Genomic DNA, 22,422 nt, shown 5'->3' with positions numbered 1-22,422 from the left:
TGTGGGAATTTACTTTCATTAAAGTGTGTTTCCATCCTTACCGGAAGGTTTAAAGCCATTACAGTGCTCCTTGGGGCTGTCATCACAAGGATCATTGTTGAAAAATAGATATATTTATTTATTTATTACATTTATACCCCACCTTTCTTTTTTCATGAAACCCAGGGTGGCTTACCTATGGTTCCCAGGCTGTCTCCCATCCAGGCACTGACCAGACCTGACCCTCAGCAGGGAGCTTGCCTTATGTGCCTTCAGACCTTCAGGAAACATAATAATGGAAACATTAGAATAGCAAAAGGGTTTCCTTTTTGTGAATGTTGGAAATCCTTTTTTTTAATCAGGCAAAACTAATAGATTTTGGGCAGTATCCAATATCCTCATTGTGTTAGTTCAAGGATTTGCGCTTGTGCAATGGAATTTCGCCCTTCTCCCCCTGTGGGTACCCTGCATCTTCCCCAAATCTACTCCAGAGAGTTGGGGGAAAACCCAGAACAGATTTAGGGACAGGATGGGGGTGGGGAAGTTCTGATGTGTAAACATAAATCCTTGCAGTAATGGAATGAGAGACTTAGCATTACTTTGGATACAAGCCCTTAATTTTTATTATGCAAGCTTTTGGTTGACCTGCAAGCTACAGATTGGTGTGAACTCACCTATTGCATAAGCTATTGGCCTTGTTTTCACATCACATTAAACCATAATTTAAATCAAATTTGGTTTAATGTTGATAAGTAGCATGCTGCTCAAAATTTACCAAGGCATTCCTCCCTCAGTGCTATCACACCACAGACAAAACAAGCCAGAGTCTGACTTGTAGTGTCCAGACCTGGACTCAATATTTGTTTTTCTTCAGAGAAACCATGAATGATAAACCAAGGTTTGTTTTTGGCTTACCACCCATGGTTTGCGGGAAACAAACCATGAGACTGGATTCAGACAACACATAGTGTGGCACCATTGTAAACAAAATCTTATGTTCACCTAAACCTATGAAATGTAGTCATATCTTTCAAATGTTAAGCTTGCTTTCAAATAAACTGAGCCCTGGTGAATAATAACAGCAAAGCAATACATGAGCAGAACAAAGCAAAACCATTCATTAGCTGCTGTTTCATTATTATTACTTTAATCAACCATTTGCTGTTCCCATAAGAGTTTGCACTTTGGTTTCCTTGATGCTGTCTTGAAAAACAAACATTAATTTATTATTCTAGAGAAGAGTAAGATCTAGAAAATTAAATTAGCAGTAAACTAAAGTACATTTGATTAAGCTGCAGGATAGATGTGTCTCATTTGAATTGCTTGCTTTGCTTGTTGTATCTTTGCTATTTGCCCATTGAATCTATGCTGCTTCTGTGCCACTGTTTTCCACTATAGAAACTCCATCCTGCTGCCTTGCTTCTCGTGAACGCATTTACAAAAGTAATGATGTAGCTGGGCCTGCCTCTGCTATTTCATCTCTCACACACAAACTGAAGGGTGGGTATGCATGCCACTGTAGACAGGTTATTCATAATTTGTTGGAAATTCATAAATATGTTTTCCTGCTGAGTCCATCTCATTTCATTCACTTGAAAAAATGTGATTAGTTTTCTATTTGCTTCCCTTAATTGCAGTAATTAAATGACGTACTGTAAGTGTGAGGGTTCTTTAAAGTGGTATTCAACATTCATAAAGATGTCATAAGTTTAAAAGAATGGTTTGGAAAGCACATTAGTGACATTCAGAAGTACATGAAGATTATTATTTTCCTCTTTGTGGTAGAGAAACAATAGTTTGTATAGTTTACAATGAATAAAAAGATTCAGTGCCCGATTTATATCTAAGCAAAACTAGAGTAGCATTTTATACTTTGAGCACCTGTGTGCATTTTTTTGGGTGTGTGTGTGTGTGGAGGAGTGCAAGTGAAAAGGATTGTATAGGCTTATTTATTTACAATATTTTTATCCCACTTCATAGCCCTGAGAGTGTCCCAAAGTAGCTTACAAAATACTGTGGGTTGTATTCAGCCAAGTCCTACTCAGAGTAGACCCACAGAAATTAATGAACCTGTTAGTCATGTCCACTACTTTCAGTGGGTCTACTCTGAGTGGGACTAGCACTGAATACCATCCTCTCAAAATAAAATCACACTCAAATCCAATACAGCAACAGAAATTGAATGGTGTCCATATGAAACAGGATTATTTAGACAGCATTTCCATCCCTTGTCCTTGTTCTTCCTGGATGTCATATCAGACAGCAACTCCCTCAAAAGTCCTCTGAGGCAAAGAACTAGGGCTGAGTGGCTGAATCTTGCTTAACCCATGATGGAATCAGTCTTCCCTTCCTTATGTGGCATCACAGCATGACTCACCCAACATATCTCTAAGACAGGCCTTTGAATTATACTGGATACATTCAATGTATATTTTAGCATAAGAATTACAAATGTTTGGCAACCAAATCACCTTCTAGCAAGTTGTAGGTGGTTAGATAAGCAAGGTTTAAGAATTCTGGTACAAGATAGTGAAATTCTAGTCACCAGTTATTTTGTTGATACAATGTGCGTTACACATCAGTATCTGAAAAACCAGGTGTTTATTTTAAGGTCCTGAAATAAACCTTTTCCTTGTATCTTTTGCAGGTACTCTTGTCACATATAGAGTGCATGCTAATGTTTGTTTTGAATATGTATACCCAGGTACAAATCTTAGCTACATGTTGAACACTGTTAAATCACTCATCTCAATCCTGAAAGATATTATATTGGTTGGATGCACAGATATCCTTTGCAAGCAGAAGGTCTTCTTCCATTGTAGAAGGGGATTGGACCCACTGAAGACTTTTCTGAATAGAAGTGGGGAGGAGACAATTTTTGCCAGTTCTTCCTGTATTCTATAGCTCCCTTCACCAATCTTCCATGGTGTTCTGGAGCTGATGTCTGGGGCTGTAGGGAGACTTTTGAGCTGAGACCCAAGAGTGCCCTGTTCCATAAGTGAAACTTCACATTGGACTCTGGATCCATCCCTATTTGCAGACACCCTTTTCCATACATATATCACGTCTGTGTTGGCCCTGTGCATGGAAAATGGTGTTGCATAGGGGACCCCTCATTCCCCCCAGTAATTGCAGTACATCTTGTTTGACTGGGATCACTCAAGCACCTCCTGAGGCAATGCTCCCAATCCCATTTCCATTCCTGTAGTAGTCAGTTAGTACCACTATTTTTTAGCAGGGCAGTCCTCATATAGGCTTGGATCCAACTGTCATTTCTGCTCCTGCTCCCGATTCTGCCAGTTTTCCTGTTCCACTGCAATCCCCTTGTGTCCAGTCCCATAACACTCTAGAGGGTCTGTTGACCCTTAGAAGCAGGTTGGGATATATGGGGAAGGAGCCAAGATAACCTCATTGTGCAAACTGAGTTCTAGTCATTTGTCTCTGGATTGAACCTATAAAGTATTGAGCTCACAGTCTTCTTTCCTATTGCCTGTCTATCTAAATCTAATTACTGTGCTCTTCTCTGTGGCTCTTGGTGTTTTGATAATGAGAAACTGGGATAATTTTAAATGGGCATTCAACGTTGTGATTTGTTGTATTATAAATAAGCACTTTCCCTTTAATGTCATTATGAAATGTGTCATACAGGCGACAGAGTGAATTTTACTGCAGCTGCTAGACCAGTTTCTCCAGCAGTGAAAGCAGACATGGCATCAAAATACAAAGTGGATAGCAGGTCCCCTAAACCTGATAGCCGTATGAGCCACGCTGCTGTAGACATGAAGAAACCCAGGAATATTGAGAGCATATCTGCGAGTGAATCTTTGATGCTTAAATCTGATACTGCAAAGCTGAGGTCAGATTCCCACAGCAGATCATTATCTCCAAACCACAACACTCTGCAGACCTTAAAATCTGATGGGAGGACAACATCTGGTCTGAGGGCAGAATCTCCAGGGCCAGGAACCCGATCATCTTCTCCAAAAACACTCTCAGCAGGAAAGTCCTGTACATCTGGTGTTGGTTCTCGCCGGTCATCATCTCCTCATGAAAAGACTGTGTCTCAGAAACCTCCAGCTCCAGTGAAAACAAAGCTTGATCCTCCTCGGGAGCGATCTAAATCAGATTCATATACACTTGACCCAGATACTCTTCGCAAAAAGAAAGTGCCCCTGACAGAACCACTAAGGGGAAGGTCTACTTCCCCCAAACCAAAAATTGTGTCAAAAGATGGTAAACCTGTGACTGAAACAGAAAACAGAGCCCCTTCTCCTCACGTTGTGCAAGAAAACCTTCACAGTGAAGTTGTTGAAGTCTGCACTTCAAGTACCTTAAAGACTAATAGCATTACAGACATTACTTGTGAGGATAACTCTGAATTCAAAAGTGTGGATGATTGCTCGAATAAAGTTCATTTCAGCATAGGAAAAGCACCACTGAAGGATGAGCAAGATACAAGAGCATCCCCAAAAGTGAGCCGCAAATGTGCAAATAGGCATACAAGACCCAAAAAGGAAAAGTCTGTCTGTCTTTTCAAAGGCGATGGTCCCAGAACTGTAGAGCCTGCCAAACAAGCAATGTCACCCTCTGTAGCTGAATGTGCCAGGGCTGTTTTTGCTTCTTTCCTGTGGCATGAAGGAATAGTCCATGATGCAATGGCCTGCTCATCTTTTTTGAAATTTAATCCAGAACTTTCCAAGGAGCATGCACCAATTAGAAGCAATCTTGGTCAACAGCCTATAGAGGAAAAAGAAACCAAGCTGAAAAATAGGCATTCCCTGGAAATATCTTCTGCTCTAAATATGTTTAACATAGCCCCCCATGGACCTGACATATCAAAAATGGGCAGCATAAATAAAAATAAGGTCCTCTCTATGCTTAAAGAACCTCCTCTTCATGAACGATGTGAGGATGGAAAAAATGAAACTACCTCTTTTGAAACAGCTAGTCACCATACTATGAAGTCCAAGTCCCCTCTTCCCTTAACACTGCAGCACCTGGTAGCCTTTTGGGAAGACATTTCTTTGGCAACTATCAAGGCAGCTTCTCAGAATATGATTTTTCCAAGCCCTGGGTCCTGTGCAGTTTTGAAGAAGAAAGAAAGTGATAAAGATAACAAGAAATCCAAAAAGGAAAAGAAGAAAAAAGAGAAAGCTGAGCCCAGACCAAGGGGAAATCTCTTTGGTGAAATGGCTCAGCTTGCAGTGGGGGGACCAGAGAAAGATACCATCTGTGAACTGTGTGGGGAATCCCACCCATATCCAGTGACCTATCACATGAGACAAGCTCATCCAGGTAAGATGCTTGTTGCACAAAAACTTTTTTGCATTATGCAAAGGACTCTTGCTGCATTTGACAAAGAAAATGGAAGCTGACCCTGAGGTGTTTAAGGGCTAAATCATGATGGGAGCAGTCACATTTTGTTTAACCATGTGGTTGCCCTATTCATGTAAAAAGCAGGGAATCCTCGCCTGTCATGCCACCTGAGGTACTTTTATCTCAACCCAGCTCATGTATAGTATTGGAACCTGGCTAGGGAGGCAGTAGTTCAGACGACCAACTACAAAGAAATCCCCCTCATCCCAACTCCCCTTTTAATGCTAATATCAGGCCCTCTAATTTGTTGGTACAGGACAGAGATTGATATCTAGATTACAGCCTTACTACTATATTTTTGCCATACTGCTGCTTTTAGAAATATTTATGATATGTATATACTGATCTTACATAGGACTCCATGTAGTGTCCCATCCAGACTGCTGATCATGTTTAAGCTAACTTAACTTCAGTAAGGCTGCAGCATTTGAAATTCCCAGGCCACTCACTGTCCCCTTAGTAATGTATTGTCAATAAGATAGAAACCAGTTTGTTCAAGTTGATTTAAGACTCTTAAAATTCCTCACTTTGGATGAGCGGAAGTACTATCTCACATAGTGCAAAGTTAAACTATGGAACTTGATACCACAAAACGTAATGACTGCCAACTTGGGTAGCTTTAAAAAATTAGACAAATTCATGGTGGAAAAATTATTTGATGGGTGCCAGTTGTGATGGCTATAATCTCCAGTGTCAGAGGCAATCTTATAACTGTCACATTTTTGTCAGATTGCATTGCAGTAAAATTGATTAGCTCTGTTTTGGTATTTAAAATCTTAACTTACAGTTCTGTATATTACAAAATGTTCATATTCTAGCCAGTCAAGTATTTATTTTGGGCAAACACCTCTGCGGAATTAGGTTTCTCCAAATATGATGATGATGATGAAATAACTTGATTTATTCTGTGCCCAAGTTCAACACTGTGATATTCCAGTGTCATTATTGGGTTGTGTGACATGATTGACAGTCTTCTTTACTCTCCACCTGTGATCCCCCTTCCACCTGGCTTGATGGCAGCGGTAGGAAGGAAGACTGGCCTGCTTTTCTGTCACTTCCTGGAACACTACTGTGATAGCGTACTAGCTGCCAAGAAGGCTTGATTCCTTTATATGCTTAACAAGCTCTCTGGAAAGTTGATTTTCCACACTATCTTACACCTGAGCCACTGCCATACCAGCGTTACAAAAAGTGACAGAAGGGAGGTCTCCATGCCACAACTGTATAAACTGAACAAAAATTTGTGAGCTTTGGCAGTGTCTTTATTATTATTTATTATTATTATTTATTTAATTTATTAGTCGCCCATCTGGCTGGTTGTCCAGCCACTCTGGGCGACGTACAAGATAAAACAATACATTAAAACATTAAAATTTAAAACCATAACCATAAGAAACCTAACCCACCCCAAAAGCCTGCCTGAAGAGCCAGGTCTTCAAGGCTGGCGGAAGCTTATCATAGTAAGGTGCATCTGCCCAGGGTGAATATGCAAATCAAGCACCCAACCCAATCATTCTCATATCTAGAAAGCAAGAGGATGTGTTTCCAAATGCATCCTTTACATTGACTAATATAACAATAGTAAAGGTGATCCCTTACATCTGTAAGAGTCTACCACAAGAACCTTTAAAGACTTCTCTCTGTGAATATATGGCCTGGCAAGCCAAATAATGGATTTAGATCTTACTATTAAAGATGACTTATTATTTTAAGGTTGTGGCCGCTACGCAGGTGGACAAGGCTATAACAGCATTGGACACTTCTGTGGAGGATGGGCTGGTAATTGTGGTGATGGTGGCATAGGAGGAAGCACATGGTATCTCGTTTGTGATCGGTGCAGAGAAAAATATCTCCGTGAAAAACAGGCAGCGGCAAGAGAAAAGGTATATTTAATCTGTTCCTTGCTATTTACAGCAAGCCTGTGCAGTGTCAGCCCCATGTTGCAGGAATGCCTTCTAAGAACAGTGGGGTTTTGCTTCCCTTAACATCAGCTCAGTAATAAACAGAATGCGATATAGTCTGACTGTATGGGTCCATCCTGGGCCTGGCAGCTTGAGCCCTCATTGGGCTTTGGGTTACAAAAAGCGTGTCCTGCAACTGATGTTACTCTCTCTGGGTGTCCCTTATATCCAGATTGTAAATAGCTGCTCCGCTGACTGCTTGCAATGAATAAGAATTGCTTTTCAGGAGGCTAGGCATGGAAGCTTTTATAAGGTGGAAAATAGTTTGTTCTTTCTCTCAAGCTGCCCATGCCACAAAAGTGTGAAAGAGAAGTGGGTCAGTTAGGGAAGCAGCCAACAATCACACAAAAAAGTGGGCTAGTACCTTTAATGAACTTTCTTGCAATACTGTATTGTCTTGCAATACTGATGTATACTGTTCTAAAAGCATAGAGTCAAAAACAGAAAAAGAATGGGATTTTTAGACATGCTTCTGTCACAGTTGCGGGTCTGTCACATTTTGGTGTGCTGTATTCTCAGCATTCCCCTTTCCACGTGTGACTGTGAAAGAGGGAAAAGCAAGCATTTATAATAGGGACTGCTGGTTCTGCCACCTACCCTGAGTTATACCTCTGTGGGATGCAGTGAATAATTGCTTACACTGGCATATAAGCTGTGAGGCTCTGCCCCAATTTTGATGTTACACTTATAGGCAGCGTTTACATTCATGTTTGCTCACACATTCTAGCTGAGTATTGAAGAAGGGATGGAGTATAAGTAGGGGAACTAAAGCTGCAATATCTAGCAATGGCATTGTACAAAGTCCAGTGTAGGAGCTTACCCCTTTGCAGGAGGTTGTGTTCCCTCTCATTGGATCCTGAATATCCACTGCCATGGTCATGAAGTAGCATTATTTGTTGTCTTCTAGGTCAAACAGTCTCGGAGAAAGCCAATGCAAGTTAAGACACCTCGTGCCTTGCCCACCATGGAAGCTCATCAAGTTATCAAAGCAAATGCATTGTTCTTGCTGGCATTGAGCAGTGCTGCTGAGCCCAGTATTCTGTGCTACCACCCTTCCAAGCCATTCCAATCACAGCTTCCTAGTGTCAAGGAAGGGATTTCAGAGGATTTTCCTGTTAAAATGCCTTGTCTCTATCTTCAGACGTTAGCAAGGTAAAAATAATTAAATACACCTATTCAATTATTTTTTCATTGTTCGTTTGTATCAGTAATAACTACGCTTACCTAAAATTCATGTATTTGATCTTGAGATAGCAATTACTTTAAAATGTAGAATTCAAAGTATTCATGTTAATAAGTATTCGACCACATAACACCTATTCTGGCCCAACTGCACTGGCTTCCAATATGTTTCCGGGCCAGATTCAAAGTGTTGGTCCTTACCTACAAAGCCCTTAACGGCACTGGACCGCAATATCTGATGGAACGCCTCTCCCGCTATGTTCCTACCCGTTCACTCCGCTTGACGTCTAAGGCCCTTCTCCGGGTCCCAACCCATACAGAGGCCCGGAGAACAGTAACAAGATCTAGGGCCTTTTCAGTGGTGGCCCCCGAATTATGGAATGCCCTCCCAGATGAGATACGCCTGGCGCCTTCTCTGTCATCTTTTCGGCGCCAGGTAACAAGCCACCTCTTCACCCAGGCATTTTAAAGTATTTAAGCTTTTAATCTTATTTTTTTTAGTTTTCTTTCACTTGGTTTATATGATGTTTATATTGTCTGCGCAATACACACTTGCTGTATTTTAAATATTGTGGTTTTATCATGTTGTACACCGCCCTGGGAGCTGCTAGCTATAGGGCGGTTTAGAAATGCAACTAAATAATAATAAATAATAATCTATATTCCTAGCTGAGAGAAGCAATGTGTTAATAACTGTAATTACTAATTATGATAATTACATTTATGTGTGTTGAATGTTATTTACTAAAAAACAAGTCTTAGAAGGTATTAGACCATCCTGGAAGTGACTACAGTGTGCTGATTCTGACTGGAGTCCAGTTTCTCTTGGTTTCCGCAGAGAGAAGCAGTGGGCTTCTCTGCAGAGATCTGTTTGAATCTCCATATAAGATCCTTTGGGGAGGGAGCAGTCCTTGGTGCTGAACCTCCCTTCCTTGGAAAAGGCTGCATATTCAGATGCCGCTTGTAAGGTTTGTTTCCTGTACCTTGTTAATTTGTTGCTCAGCTTGTCAGACCATCCAACAATTACCTCTCGAATAATGGGAAAGGGGGGCTGTAGAATAAAACTTAATAATTTTGAAAACTTCCAGGATGGTTCAGAACTTAAAGTACAGTAATTTAGCCTAAGTAACAGTATGGTTTTGATAAACTGGTTTGAGAGACAATTACTTGAAATACAACTTCGGGGTGTGTAGGGATAATGCATTAATTTTTATATGGTTTCTCCGCTTAGATGGATGGTTGATAACTGACTGGACTGAAAACAGTTTGGTTTTAAATAACATGTAGTATCTAATTATTTTTTCAGACATCATCATGAAAACTTTGTTGGTTATCAAGATGACAACCTCTTTCAGGATGAGATGAGATATTTGCGCTCAACTTCAGTACCTGCGCCGTACATATCTGTAACTCCTGATGCCAGTCCTAATGTCTTTGAGGAGCCAGAAAGTAACATGAAATCCATGCCACCAAGGTACTCCAGTGTGTATATTACTATGTGTTGGTGTGCTAACTACCAAATTGTGGTCTTTTTTAAAAACATCATTTAGTGAAGTTTTGGAGACTCTTCATAACTCAGTTACCTCTCGAAAAGTAGCAAGAGAACTACTTATTATATTTACTGAAACCAATGGTAGTGATGTGAAGAATAATTTCTCTTTACCACCTTCTTTATAATACCCAAGGAGAATTTGATTTCTTGTGCTAACCTTCATGATATCAACTTTATCTAGGGAATATTAATAAAAGTGGGAATGCAATGTCTGATATGGCAATCTATGTGAAAAACAGTTCACATAGTCTATAATTTTATCAGAAATATAGAAGCTAATTGTTTTATTCTCAATAAATGGAAACCCTGCTTCCAAACATCTTAGGATTTGCAATATAACATCGTCATCATTATTAATATTAATGTTATGTTATTTATATTTATTATTAGCTTTTTTCACAAAGGTGGACTCAAAACTATTTACAGAAACAAACAGTGAAAAGAAGAGTAAAAGCAACCTAAAATACTTACTGACATTAGCTATAAAAGAGCAGAACCAACTTGAACCCACCCAACTAAAAAAAATGAGCAGAAAATTAAGGTCCAAAAGTCTGGGTGAATAAAAATGTTTTTGCCTAGCAACTGAAAGCAGATAATGATAGTGCCAGGCATGCCTCCCCATGGAGAGCATTCCACAATCACAGAGCTACCACTAAGAAGACCCATTGTTGTGTCGCCACCCTTCACATCTCCTTTTGAAGGGAGAGATGTCTCAGATGATTAACGCAGGAACCAGGTCGGTTCATGTGGGCAGAGAAGTCCTTGAAGTATTGGGGTTCTGGACTGCATAAGGCTTTATAGCTGCTGAATTCTGCACAAGCTGCAGTTTCTGAACAGTCTTCAAAGACAGCACCATGTATGAATTTTCTATGGGTCAACACAGACATTCTTCCCATCCCTGGATGAAGGCCATGGGATTGTGAACTCCTCTCCTTTTCTCCTCCATGCAAAAGCCTACACCCTTAACCACAGTTTGTCATTATATAGTTAATTGTGGTTAATACTAATCAGGGTTCACTCCTAAATGCAGGATTTGAAATTAGTTTTAGAAATCTTATAAATCCAGGAGCAAGCCATGATTGACTGCACTCATTGGTTTCCCCCTGTTTGCTACTAGTATATTTATTTTACTGGGTTGCTAAAATGCATATGTTAAGGATTTTAATTAGTGCACTGACTTGTTTCCAGTTTAGAGACTAGCCCCATCACAGATACGGATCTTGCAAAGCGCACAGTTTTTCAAAGGTCATATTCAGTTGTTGCATCAGAATATGATAAACAACATTCCATTCTACCTGCACGCGTAAAAGCTATCCCCAGAAGGAGAGTCAACAGTGGAGATGCAGGTAAAGATAAAAACTTCTCCAACTGAGAGAGTATTTTACTATGTGTATTAAAAAAAAATTGTGAATGTACATGCTATTTGTCGTCTTTGTGGTCTCTTGTGTATGAAGTTCTGTACCTGTGCAGAATACCAGCTGGAACTTTCTATAGCTAACAAAAGAGTTTTTGGCAGGAAGACTATCCCAAACTTTCATTACACATTCTCAAAGAGGCATGGCTTCTGCCTTCTTGCTTAGTTCGTCCTTGACCTCCACAGTGGTAGTTTAGGAGGTGTTTTTGCTTTCTTCTCAGATCATGTGAGCTAGGCCTTTTTTTCTTCATCTGTTTCTTTTAATTTTTTGTCTCTACAGTGTTCTCTTTTTGCCTTTTTTGTTAATGCTGAGCCAGTGAGCATCTTCACCGTTAGGCACAATGAGCACTTTTGAAAGCGTTCAATTTTCTGAATGTCCACAATCACAGCCCATCAAAAAGCATATGTCTGAGCCCGAACATCCAAAGTATGATGTCTGATGAATGTAGATTGTTGCAACCAAACTGTTTGCTTGAGTATTAAGGTACCCGTTCCCTATCCCCAACAAGTAATATGTGGTAGGAGATTTTTAAGTGATCGGAGAGATCATTTGTACACTTTCTACTTTTAATATAGTAATATGAATATACTAATGTTCTTATTTGGATAGATGCAACAAAAACTAACTTTCTAATGTGTACCTATTTTTATGCTTTTAAATAGAAGTGGGGTCTTCTCTCCTGAGACATCCATCTCCTGAACTTTCTCGGTTAATCTCCGCCCACAGCTCTCTTTCCAAAGGAGAGAGAAATTTCCAGTGGCCTGTTCTGGCATTTGTAATCCAACATCATGACTTGGAGGGACTTGAAATTGCAATGAAACAAGCTTTAAGAAAATCAGCTTGCCGAGTGTTTGCTATGGAGGTATTTAGTGTATTAATTATCTTCCTAATAATGTCACATCAGTAATTGATTCTCCTTATGGTAGCATCGCTGGTTGAGAACACAAGATATTTTACACTTCCTTTTCCAAAACTGGAAGTTACAATACAAGCATGTAATGGTATATTTGTCTCTACTTTGAATTGCACATAACACTACAACCTCTACATCTGCCTGCAGTATTTCCTCTTTCACTGCAGTAGCAGTGAATACATGATAACAGTGACTACTTGATCTAGCTTAACTGTATATCTTTGTATAATATGTAAAGCTTGTATCACTATAATACCTATACTGCTCTAATCCGAGCAGCCTGTCTTGACTTCTCTTTGCTAATCCAATACTTACTTGTGATTAAACTTATTAGGAGCATAGGGAGGAGCCATAATTCATTGATAAATAATGTGGTTTGAATGCGGAAGCCATTCAGACTTCATCCCTAGCGTCTTCAGTTAAAAGGGTCCCAGGCAACAGATTCTGCACATTATGCAAACATGGTAAGCCCTAACCATCTTTTTTAGATGAGAAACCCCTTTGAGTTAGGGGAATTTGGAGCAAGGAATGCAGTGGGAAGGGTGCTCGGTGATCCATAATGTCCCACACAGGTAGCTGTCCTTCCCATGGGTTCCAGTTACATGTGAGTAAGGGGGAACAAATGACTGGAACCACTTTTTGGGGGAAGCCATTTCAAGTCCTGAAAAAGGCAGTGAGAAAAGGCATGAGGAAGTTCCATTTCTTTGCTCTAACTTGCCCTCAAAGTAGGTTCTCATTTTCTAAGAAAATGGTGTTGGGGCTCTTATATTTGCATGCAAGACATGTAGGTAACTCCTGAACTTTGAAAAACTGCTGCTGGTCAGGAGAGGTACTGAGCTAGTTGGAGCAATTGCCTAACTCTGTATAAGAGAACTCCTTGTTCATCTCCCATATCTAGTCTGCATATGAAGGCATACCTTCTGCACTAATCTCCCAGTGCCATCTGTAAGGCTTGTGTCGCAGTTGCAGCTTCCCTCCCTGCCTGTCTGCATCTTTTTGAGGGAACGTCAAAGGCCTTTTGCTTGTGGCTGTTTCCTAGATTTTTGTGGAAACATTTGTGACTACTCAAGCCCATAAAAAGTAGGAGTTGGGATGGGATAATGCTTACTGGTGCTCCTACTGGGAGGAAAGGTGGGATATACATCTAATAAATAAATAAATAAAATACCTGCATTAAAAGTATTCATCCCCTAGTTCTCACACACTTTTTTCCTGCCACAGTCCCCTTCCAACACTAACTTTGAGGCAACAACTCCTTTTAAATGGATTCAAGGCTGCATTGAAGAGTTGGCAGCCTGTTTCAGTTAGCCATAGTGCACAACTCAATTGTGTCTGAGACTCCTTCACTGATGTGAACTGCTGGGAGAAAGGAAGCATTTCAGTCTACTACTGAACACTGAGGATGAGTAAAGATGGGACAGGGAGACGGGGAAAATGGAATGAAGAAAGAAAAAGGGTGAAATTCAGAGATGGGTTACAGAGATCTGAGGTAGAGGACAGGAAAAGACAGAGTTTCAGAGATACCTGTGTTGATGCAAAATGAATTGCACGTTATGACATGCAGAGACCTTTTTTTAAAAAAATAAAAAACCAATAACGTGGTAGTATGCTCCTTTAGTTAGTAAAGATATACAAAAGTGGCTCTCAGATATTTAGTTCTGTACAGCACATGTGCTCTAATCTATACTATATGTTTAAATTAGACTGGTGTGGTGTCCATAAGCATAGGGAGCATTCTGATCTCTCATTAGCACATGGAGTCTGACCATTTGTAAACTTCGTTGTTGTTACTCAAGTCAATTTTGACTTGTGGCGACCCTATGAATCAGTGACCTCCAAGAGCATCTGTCATGAACCACCCTGTTCAGATCTTATAAGTTCAGGTCTGTGGCTTCCTTTATAGAATCAATCCATCTCTTGTTTGGTCTTCCTCTTTTTCTACTCCCTTCTGTTTTTCCCAGCATTATGGTCTTTTCTAGTGAATCAGGACTTCTCATGATGTGTCCAAAGTATGATAACCTCAGTTTCATCATTTTAGCTTCTAATTTGTTCTGACACCCAATTATTTGTCTTTTTCATGGTCTGTTTTAAATTTTAGTCTTTCCATATCTAGCAGCTCTCTCCCTCTTGTGGCACAGCCATTCAGCATGAGCAGTTTCATGTTTCAGTTCTGCCACCTGGCACTCCTTTTTGAAGAGTAACTCTGTTAGGCTGCAATCCTAGGCATGATATACACCACACCAAACCCAGTGGTTGCACTCACATGTCACAATAAGCCATGGTTGCTGGTTTAATGTGGTTTACCATGAACAAGCAGTGTGTTGGTATATGCATCTCAATTACTCCTACTTTACTCTCCTGGAATGAGTGGGAGAACAAACTATCAAGGTCACAATTAAGCTTGGCTTGTCATGATGTTTGGATGCAAGATCCTGATTTGTTTCTCTCTAATAAGACAGACTTGCTAGCCAGTTTTCAAGAATGGTTTGTGGTTGTCTTATGAACTCTAGCTTGTTTGAGAGCAACAAGTCAGGATCCCAGGTTTGGACATCATGAAAAGTCAACTGTGGCTTCATATTGTTTTTCCTGATTGTGCCAGGGGAGGAGCCAAGTGAGAGCAATGAGGTTCCATGCACCAGAATACTGTTCACAGTAACACAATCAGCCAACAGTCCTGGCTTATTAAGATCCATGAATGTGGCCCGTAGGAATTACTTTCAAGTAAACATGCATAAGAGTGTGCTGCTAGGTTAGCTGTTCAGTTCAGTTCAGTTTATTGTATTTGACTAAATATATATTCTTTTGGGTTGTGATGGCTTTTAGTCAAATACAATAAACTGAACTGAACTGAACTTGCTAGGTTAGCATATCTAGAATGCCATCTCTTTCTATTTCCGCTGTGTAGAGCTTCCTGCTTTAATTGCATATACATTGCTATCAGAAACAGATGGATAACTGAGTTTAGTTTTTAAGTCACTCATTAATTTGCATAAATTGCATGCACTGGTTGTTAGCCAGTTAGCTGCAAATGTCTATCAAAATATTGTTTTAAATTTTTTAAATTGTGTTTTAAATTGTTTTTTAAAAGATGTATTTTAAATTGTATTTGTTTTTAGTTAACTATAAACCGCCCAGAGAGCTTCGGCTATGGGGCGGTATACAAGTATAATAAATAAATAAATAAAAATAACGGTGCCTTAAATATTTGGGGATAGCTTTGTTGCTATAATGAATTGCACAAACGGCATGTGTTTTCTACAGAATACCATTGAGACTTCTAAAATTTGGTATCTCCCCTCCAGTTTTCCTCTGCACTTAAACTTCACGACTTTTTGTTTCTAGGCTTTTAACTGGCTTCTTTGTAATGTCATTCAAACAACATCTCTTCATGATATTCTGTGGCATTTTGTGGCTTCTCTTACTCCTGCCCCTGTTGAGCCAGAGGAAGAAGAGGATGAGGAGAACAAAGCAAACAAAGAAAATGCTGAGCAAGTAAGTTGAAGCACTTGCAAGTTCTTTGTAATGATGCATTGTGGAATTGTGTCACCTTTCCCCTGTCACCTAATACAGTAGGGCCCCGCTCATGTGGCAGGTTACGTTCCAGGCCCCCACCAAAAAGCAAAAACCGCCAGAAAGTGGGGCCCTGCTGTATTCCAGCCACCGCGCTCCAGCTGACAGTGATCAGCTGTAGTGTGCGAGCTCCCCGCGCTGCAGCTGATTGCGTGCTACAGCTGATGAGCTGTAGCGCATGATCAGCTGAAGCGTGGGGAGCTCCAGCCGCCACGCTCCAGCTGACAGCGATCAGCTGGAGCGCGGCGGCTGGAGCTCCCCGTGCTCCAGCTGATCATGTGCTCCAGCTGATGATCGCTGTCAGCTGGAGCATGGTGGCTGGAGCTCCCTGCGCTACAGCTAATCACCCCACTGGCACCGCCGTATTAGCGGAACGTCGAAAAGCAGGGCCCTACTGTATTATCTCAGTAATTTTTACTGTATCTGTTAATACAGTATTTCAGTGAAGACAATTTTTTAAAAAATATTAAAATTGCTTCAGCTTCCTGTTTAACAGGCTGGGTACATCATTTGTAAGGAAAGTAATTTTAATTAATCTGTATTTATTGTGATCAATGACCAATTTATATTAACAAAGCATAAAATACAGCAGTCTACAGACAAGACAAAACTAAAGCAGAAAGACTATCAATTTAATATTTATCTATAAACTAAGTCAGGTACATGTTGTCAGAGCCTTTATCTTAATTGCAGTGTAGAAAAATATATTATCTTCATCCTGAACGACATTGCAATATATACGGGCATGTAATTAAGCTCTTGATTTTATTAAGGCATGCAAATATAACTCTAAAAGCATTTTACTGGAGGTAGAGCTTAGGATCTTGAATGTATACAGGGGAAATGGAGGACATAATAAGAAGAGCTAGACTGAGTGTGCCCTTATTAAAGAGGGCAGATTATTAGATGTAACTCATTCAATTTAAATTTTAGGAAAAGGATACGAGAGTCTGTGAGCATCCATTGTCGGACATAGTGATTGCTGGTGAAGCAGCTCATCCTTTACCCCATACTTTCCACCGTTTGCTACAGACAATCTCTGACCTCATGATGTCTCTCCCAAGTGGAAGTTCATTACAACAGATGGCCCTGAGGTAGGTACAAGAAAAAGAAAATTATATTTTGAAAAGAAGTAGAAAAAAATCACTTAATTTTTAGGTATCAGCTCTAGATGTGGTTGGGCACATTTCAGTATGCAGTGTTCAGTTGCCCAGAAATTTGATGCTTCACAGGGTAATTGGTAGGGTTTGTTATACTGGATATATTCACACAGTTTTGTCCTTGCATTTAGGAGCAATGGAAAATGATAGCATCCCATTTGTTCCCGTATAAAGACAAGGCTGCTATGCTGTTCCCTGCATCAAAAGAGCTGAATACAATAATTGATTAGGATTTCTGTATTTAAAACTCAGTAAAAGTGGTTTAATTTTTTTATGTCCTTCCCTCCAAGCTGATGGGCATTTGGATTTAAACTTGCCAGGATGTATGGAGAATAATCCCTCAGTCCAGTACTGCCTCTATATACCAGTTGCTAAGAATCACAGATGGGGAGAGTGCTGTTGCACTCAGGCCCTGCTTGTGTGCTTCCTGTAGGCATCTGGTTGGCCACTGTGAGGACTGGATACTGGACTAGATGGGCCACTGTCCTGACTAGCAGGGCTCTTCATTGCTCTTGTTTTTTAGAGCTGAGCTAAATTTTTCAACATGAAAATGCTGAGGGAGAAAGGGACAAGTAGGAGGATTTTTTGCCTCTACACCCCACCCCTGCTTACATCTTTCTTGTGTGTTTGCAGTTGTTTCATGCCCACCATTTAAAAACAAAAAATAGACTTCTTCCAGGCATTCCCAACAAATCAAAGATCATAATGACACTTCATTGTCAGATAATCCTGTCTGGCTATATAAGTATGTTATAAAGCCAAATCAGCGTAAGGACTGAAGGATTGCCCTTGCTCTTAAGTAGCCTTCTTTCAGATTTGGCTGAGTAACAATCATGAAGCTAGATCAAAATGAGTGCAATGCTTCCTGCCCTCACTTTGAATATGTAAATATTTTCATCCTGTTTCATAGTCTATTCTTCTGTCCTGATAAAACACCAAGGGTATGTGTATGTTGCATTTTGCAAAGACAGATGTTTCTTTTTTCATGAAACACAGCCCCTTTATCAGTTCTGCTGTACTCTTTTCACTTACTTAGCCCATATTAATCTAGGACAGCCTTTCCCAACCAGTGTGCCTCCAGATGTTGTTGGACCACAACTCCCATCTTTCCTGACCATTAGCAATGCTGGCTGAGGCTGATGGGAGTTGTGGTCCAACAACATCTGGAGGCACACTGGTTGGGAAAGGCTGATCTAGGACCTCATATGTTACTTCCAGAGACAGACAGACATGAAACTGGCATTCATGAAACCGGCAATGTCCTTCAAGCATTGTTAGCCTCTAGATCTCAGACCTTTCCCTGTTTTTTCATTGTTTGTCTTGAATCTCAAATGGATGAAAGTTTTGCATACTTGTGAACTCTACTATGGAGATACGTAAGTTAATAGTTTAAAGGGATATATTTGCCATATGGAGAAACATCAGAACACAACAGGTAATGGAATGCATTTTTGCTTAGTGGAGCCATGGCTGGCTGTTCAGTGTCTTAAGGTGGTGTATTCTCTAGTGATAGTTGCTTGGATGCTTTTAAACTGAATAAAGGGTGTTAACTTCTTTTTCAGATGCTGGAGTCTTAAATTTAAGCAATCGGATCACCAATTTCTGCACCAAAGCAATGTCTTTCACCACATTAACAACATTCTGTCGAAATCTGATGATGGAGACAGTGAAGAAAGCTTTAGTATTAGCATCCAGTCTGGTTTTGAAGCTATTAGTCAGGTAAATCATATCTCTCAAGTTACCATGAAAATTATAGATTAGCATATATGTATGCAGTCACTTAATGATAGACTTATTGGGAGGAAGCTTAGATTGTGATATGTGGTTAAATACCTTCAGGTAGATTCATCTGAATATTGGCATGCTGTCCAGTCTATATTCATGTTAGAAACAGCACCTTTATTTTTACTTTACTTTTTTGAGAGAACTTTCAAAATTCAGCTTTCTCAATTCATTCCAGTCCTTCACTTAAATGAATCAAGAAAAAAATGTGAATGTGGGAGAGAGTAGTTTGTACCACAGTAGTGACTGATCCTGTTACCTCTTTGACGCTGAAACTTCACTGTTTTGACAGGAATCATGTATAGTAATATGTCTGAAAGACTTAACCAGCATCGTCGATATTAAAACTTCAAGCCGACCAGCCATGATTGGCAGTTTGACAGATGGGTCAACGGAAACCTTCTGGGAATCTGGAGATGAAGATAAAAATAAGACTAAAAATATTACAATTAACTGTGTAAAAGGAATTAATGCTCGATATGTGTCTGTCCACGTTGACAACTCACGGGATCTAGGGGTAAATCTTATTGTCTGCCATTTTCCAAATGAATTTTATTGACGCAAATAATAACAGAGCTTACATATTCCTCTTGTAAATTTGCACTGCTGTGGAGAGTGAATTTAATTAAGTTATATATTTTAGGTTTAAATGCAGGGATGGTGAATTCAAAGAGAGAATCCTCCATACATAGTCCCCATATAGACCAGACCACTAGAATTATGCAAAATCTAGAACAGGTCGCTTCAGTTGATTCAGACAAGTGAGCAAACCCACATGAAACAAAACTGCTAAACTCTAAAGATTTTTGGCCAGCATAGTTCTTCATTTTTTTAAGATAATTTTTCTCCACTACCTAGTTTCCAGTTATAAAAATGCTTATATTAATGTCCTTTACTATAAACTGTGTTGTTGGTGTTATAAACACTTTTAAAGCATGTATTTTGTTTTGTTTCATCCTGTTATTTGTAGAACAAAGTGACTTCAATGACCTTTTTAACAGGGAAAACAGTAGAAGATCTTTGCAGAATAAAACAGGTGAGTAGTTGTTTAAGAGGAAGAATGCATCTAAATTCTTAAAGTAATGTACGATAGCAGTAGCTATACGGCATATTTTATTTATAAACTACTTTTTGGGCCAGAGACCCCCCAAATTGGTGAACAACATTACAAATATTACAAAATAAATATACAATAAAAGTGCAATATGTACAATAGATAAACCAAAACAATATAAAATAGCACAATATGTAATTGTGTAATAGGATCTGATTTACATTAGATGTGGCATATTGGAGGTGGCAGAAATCTTCACTTGGCATGTTTGCAAGCAGGAGTCATGTGTAATTAACACGCTGTTTGAGAGATTCATTTTACAAAATCTCCATAAATGAGCACTAGATCTTCTTGCATCATTTCTTTGCTATGTCACTGGAAGAAGCAAACAGATGTGGGAAAGGAATAAGTATCTTCCATTCCCTCAGGTGTTGTATTTTGTTCCTTATCTGTGCCTATAATAAATGAAGTCAAGTATTGTAGTTTTAAATTTGTCCAGTCCTATATACAGAGAGAAGAGGAAACTCTTGGTCCATCTTTGACCTGATTCACATTAGCATATTAATCACTTGATTGCTCTCAAGCAAATGTCTTGAGTTGACATAGGTTGGCTTGAAAGTGATACCTGTGAGGATAGCCCATTAACACATGCCAGCCATCGCTTGATGGTGCAGTCAGTCACTGATGAATATGGATATGTGAACCAGGTTGTTAAATCCTGACTTTTGAACAAGTTACTTATAAATGCAAGTCATCAAGTTAAATATGTCTCCTCCTCCCCCTTACAAATCTGTCTTCATATTCCTGTGTTCTAGGTTGACTTGGACTCAAGGCATATTGGCTGGGTAACAAGTGAACTACCGGGTGGAGATAACCACATCATCAAAATTGAATTAAAGGGACCAGAGAATACTCTCAGAGTTAGACAAGTGAAAGTGTTGGGATGGAAGGATGGTGAAAGCATCAAAATAGCAGGCCAGATCTCAGCAAGTGTAGCTCAGCAAAGGAACTGTGAAGCTGAGACACTGCGAGTCTTCAGACTCATCACATCTCAGGTGAGGCACTGAATTATCACAGTAACTCTCCTTTGGCATTGTAAATCATATACATGATACGAAAGTGACTTGTGTAGTTTGATTTCTGAAACTATGTCTGCAGCTTTTTTAATGAAAGACTGTATGGAAACCTTGTGTATGCATTTAGTATTGACAATCCAGAGCAACTTACAAAATGTAAAATAATGACTAAAACACAATGTATGTATGCCAATCTGAATACCCTGGAGGGAAGATGAGATATAAATGTAATAGCTCGTTAAAATTAAAATGTCTTGCTTTCTGTTTTGATGCTTGTGTAAAGTTGATTCTTGTGCTTCTAAACCTTGATTTGCTAGTAGTTGTAAATTGCCCACTACTTAAACATTACCATTTGCTAATGTTTCTGTTCATATTTTCCTTCTTCCTCCTGGCCATGTATTATGTATATATCTACCACATAAACATATGTATTTTTCTTTCTTTCTGTTTTTCAGTATGTGTATGTTTTAGTGTAGCATGTGTTCTTATGGTAAGGCAGTGCCTTATAATACAACCTTAAAATATGGTCTTTAGTTAGTACTGACATACAACTAATTGCAAGTTAAATGCCATCTCTGCTTTTATGTGATAGTACATGCTGCTTTCATACCATTAGAACAGTAATTTGTACAAGTAGAGGACTATAGCCCTTGTTAGTACTTTTATTCAGGTCAGATATGATGTGGACTGCCTTCAAGTCAATTTTGACTTATGGCGACCCTATGAACAGGGTTTTCATGATAAGCAGTATTCAGTGGTGGTTTACCATTGCCTTCCTCTGGGGCTGAGAGGCAGTGACTGGCCCAAAGTCACCCAGTGAGCTTCATGGCTGTGTGGATTCGAACCCTGGTCTCCCAGGTCATAGTCCAACACTCTAACCACTACACCACACTGGCTCTCACAAACACTTCATTTTCAGCACAAGTTCTGTCCTTTGCCCATTTAGGCAATTAGATATCTACTGCAAACCGCACACAGTTTTGAAACTGTTAATGTAACTGCATAAAAGCTTGTATATTACACCTCTACAGTTATATTATCTCTTTCATGTTCTCTGCTAGGTCTTTGGAAAACTCATATCTGGAGATGCTGAGCCAACACCAGAACAAGAAGAAAAAGCTTTGCTGTCTTCACCTGAAGGAGAAGAAAAAGTACACAATGTATTTATTTGTATTGTGCAATTACTATGATACTAAAACTAGTAATGCAAGTTCTAGTAAATCTTTACTTTGCATGTTGGATTGCATTCCTCTTAACCAGATATTCCTAAAATCCGAAGTAGTTTTCCCAACATGGTTCTGCCATGTTTGTTGTGTTGCTGCTTTGGATCATAGCCCTAGTTCCTTGGTTTTGACTGACATCAAGAAGAGAAGGCTATGAATTGTATGCTTTTTCACTGAGT

General features: G+C 39.6%; 1 protein-coding gene across 22 annotated transcripts in view; it reads left to right on the top strand.

The window, feature by feature from the left end:
- Positions 1–22,422, top strand: part of MYCBP2 (MYC binding protein 2) — a 232,347-nt gene that overhangs the window by 167,952 nt on the left and 41,973 nt on the right. For 9 of the 22 annotated variants that reach the window (XM_061630039.1, XM_061630037.1, XM_061630046.1 and 6 more), the window contains 15 exons: positions 1,378–1,479; positions 2,627–2,683; positions 3,628–5,274; positions 7,069–7,238; positions 8,224–8,468; positions 9,805–9,972; positions 11,239–11,396; positions 12,128–12,327; positions 15,721–15,870; positions 16,882–17,042; positions 18,671–18,827; positions 19,183–19,407; positions 19,861–19,926; positions 20,760–20,999; positions 22,082–22,180. In XM_061630039.1, coding sequence (XP_061486023.1) covers positions 1,378–1,479; positions 2,627–2,683; positions 3,628–5,274; positions 7,069–7,238; positions 8,224–8,468; positions 9,805–9,972; positions 11,239–11,396; positions 12,128–12,327; positions 15,721–15,870; positions 16,882–17,042; positions 18,671–18,827; positions 19,183–19,407; positions 19,861–19,926; positions 20,760–20,999; positions 22,082–22,180 — 3,845 coding nt within the window. The remainder of the gene's footprint in view (positions 1–1,377; positions 1,480–2,626; positions 2,684–3,627; positions 5,275–7,068; positions 7,239–8,223; positions 8,469–9,804; positions 9,973–11,238; positions 11,397–12,127; positions 12,328–15,720; positions 15,871–16,881; positions 17,043–18,670; positions 18,828–19,182; positions 19,408–19,860; positions 19,927–20,759; positions 21,000–22,081; positions 22,181–22,422) is intronic. The other 13 variants (XM_061630056.1, XM_061630058.1, XM_061630049.1 and 10 more) reach the window with 4 other exon arrangements.

The sequence above is a fragment of the Rhineura floridana genome, chromosome 5, assembly GCF_030035675.1.
Source record: "Rhineura floridana isolate rRhiFlo1 chromosome 5, rRhiFlo1.hap2, whole genome shotgun sequence".
Classification (NCBI taxonomy): domain Eukaryota; kingdom Metazoa; phylum Chordata; class Lepidosauria; order Squamata; family Rhineuridae; genus Rhineura; species Rhineura floridana.
Note: the sequence above shows the minus strand (reverse complement) of the source record. Positions and strands in the feature narration are given on the sequence as shown.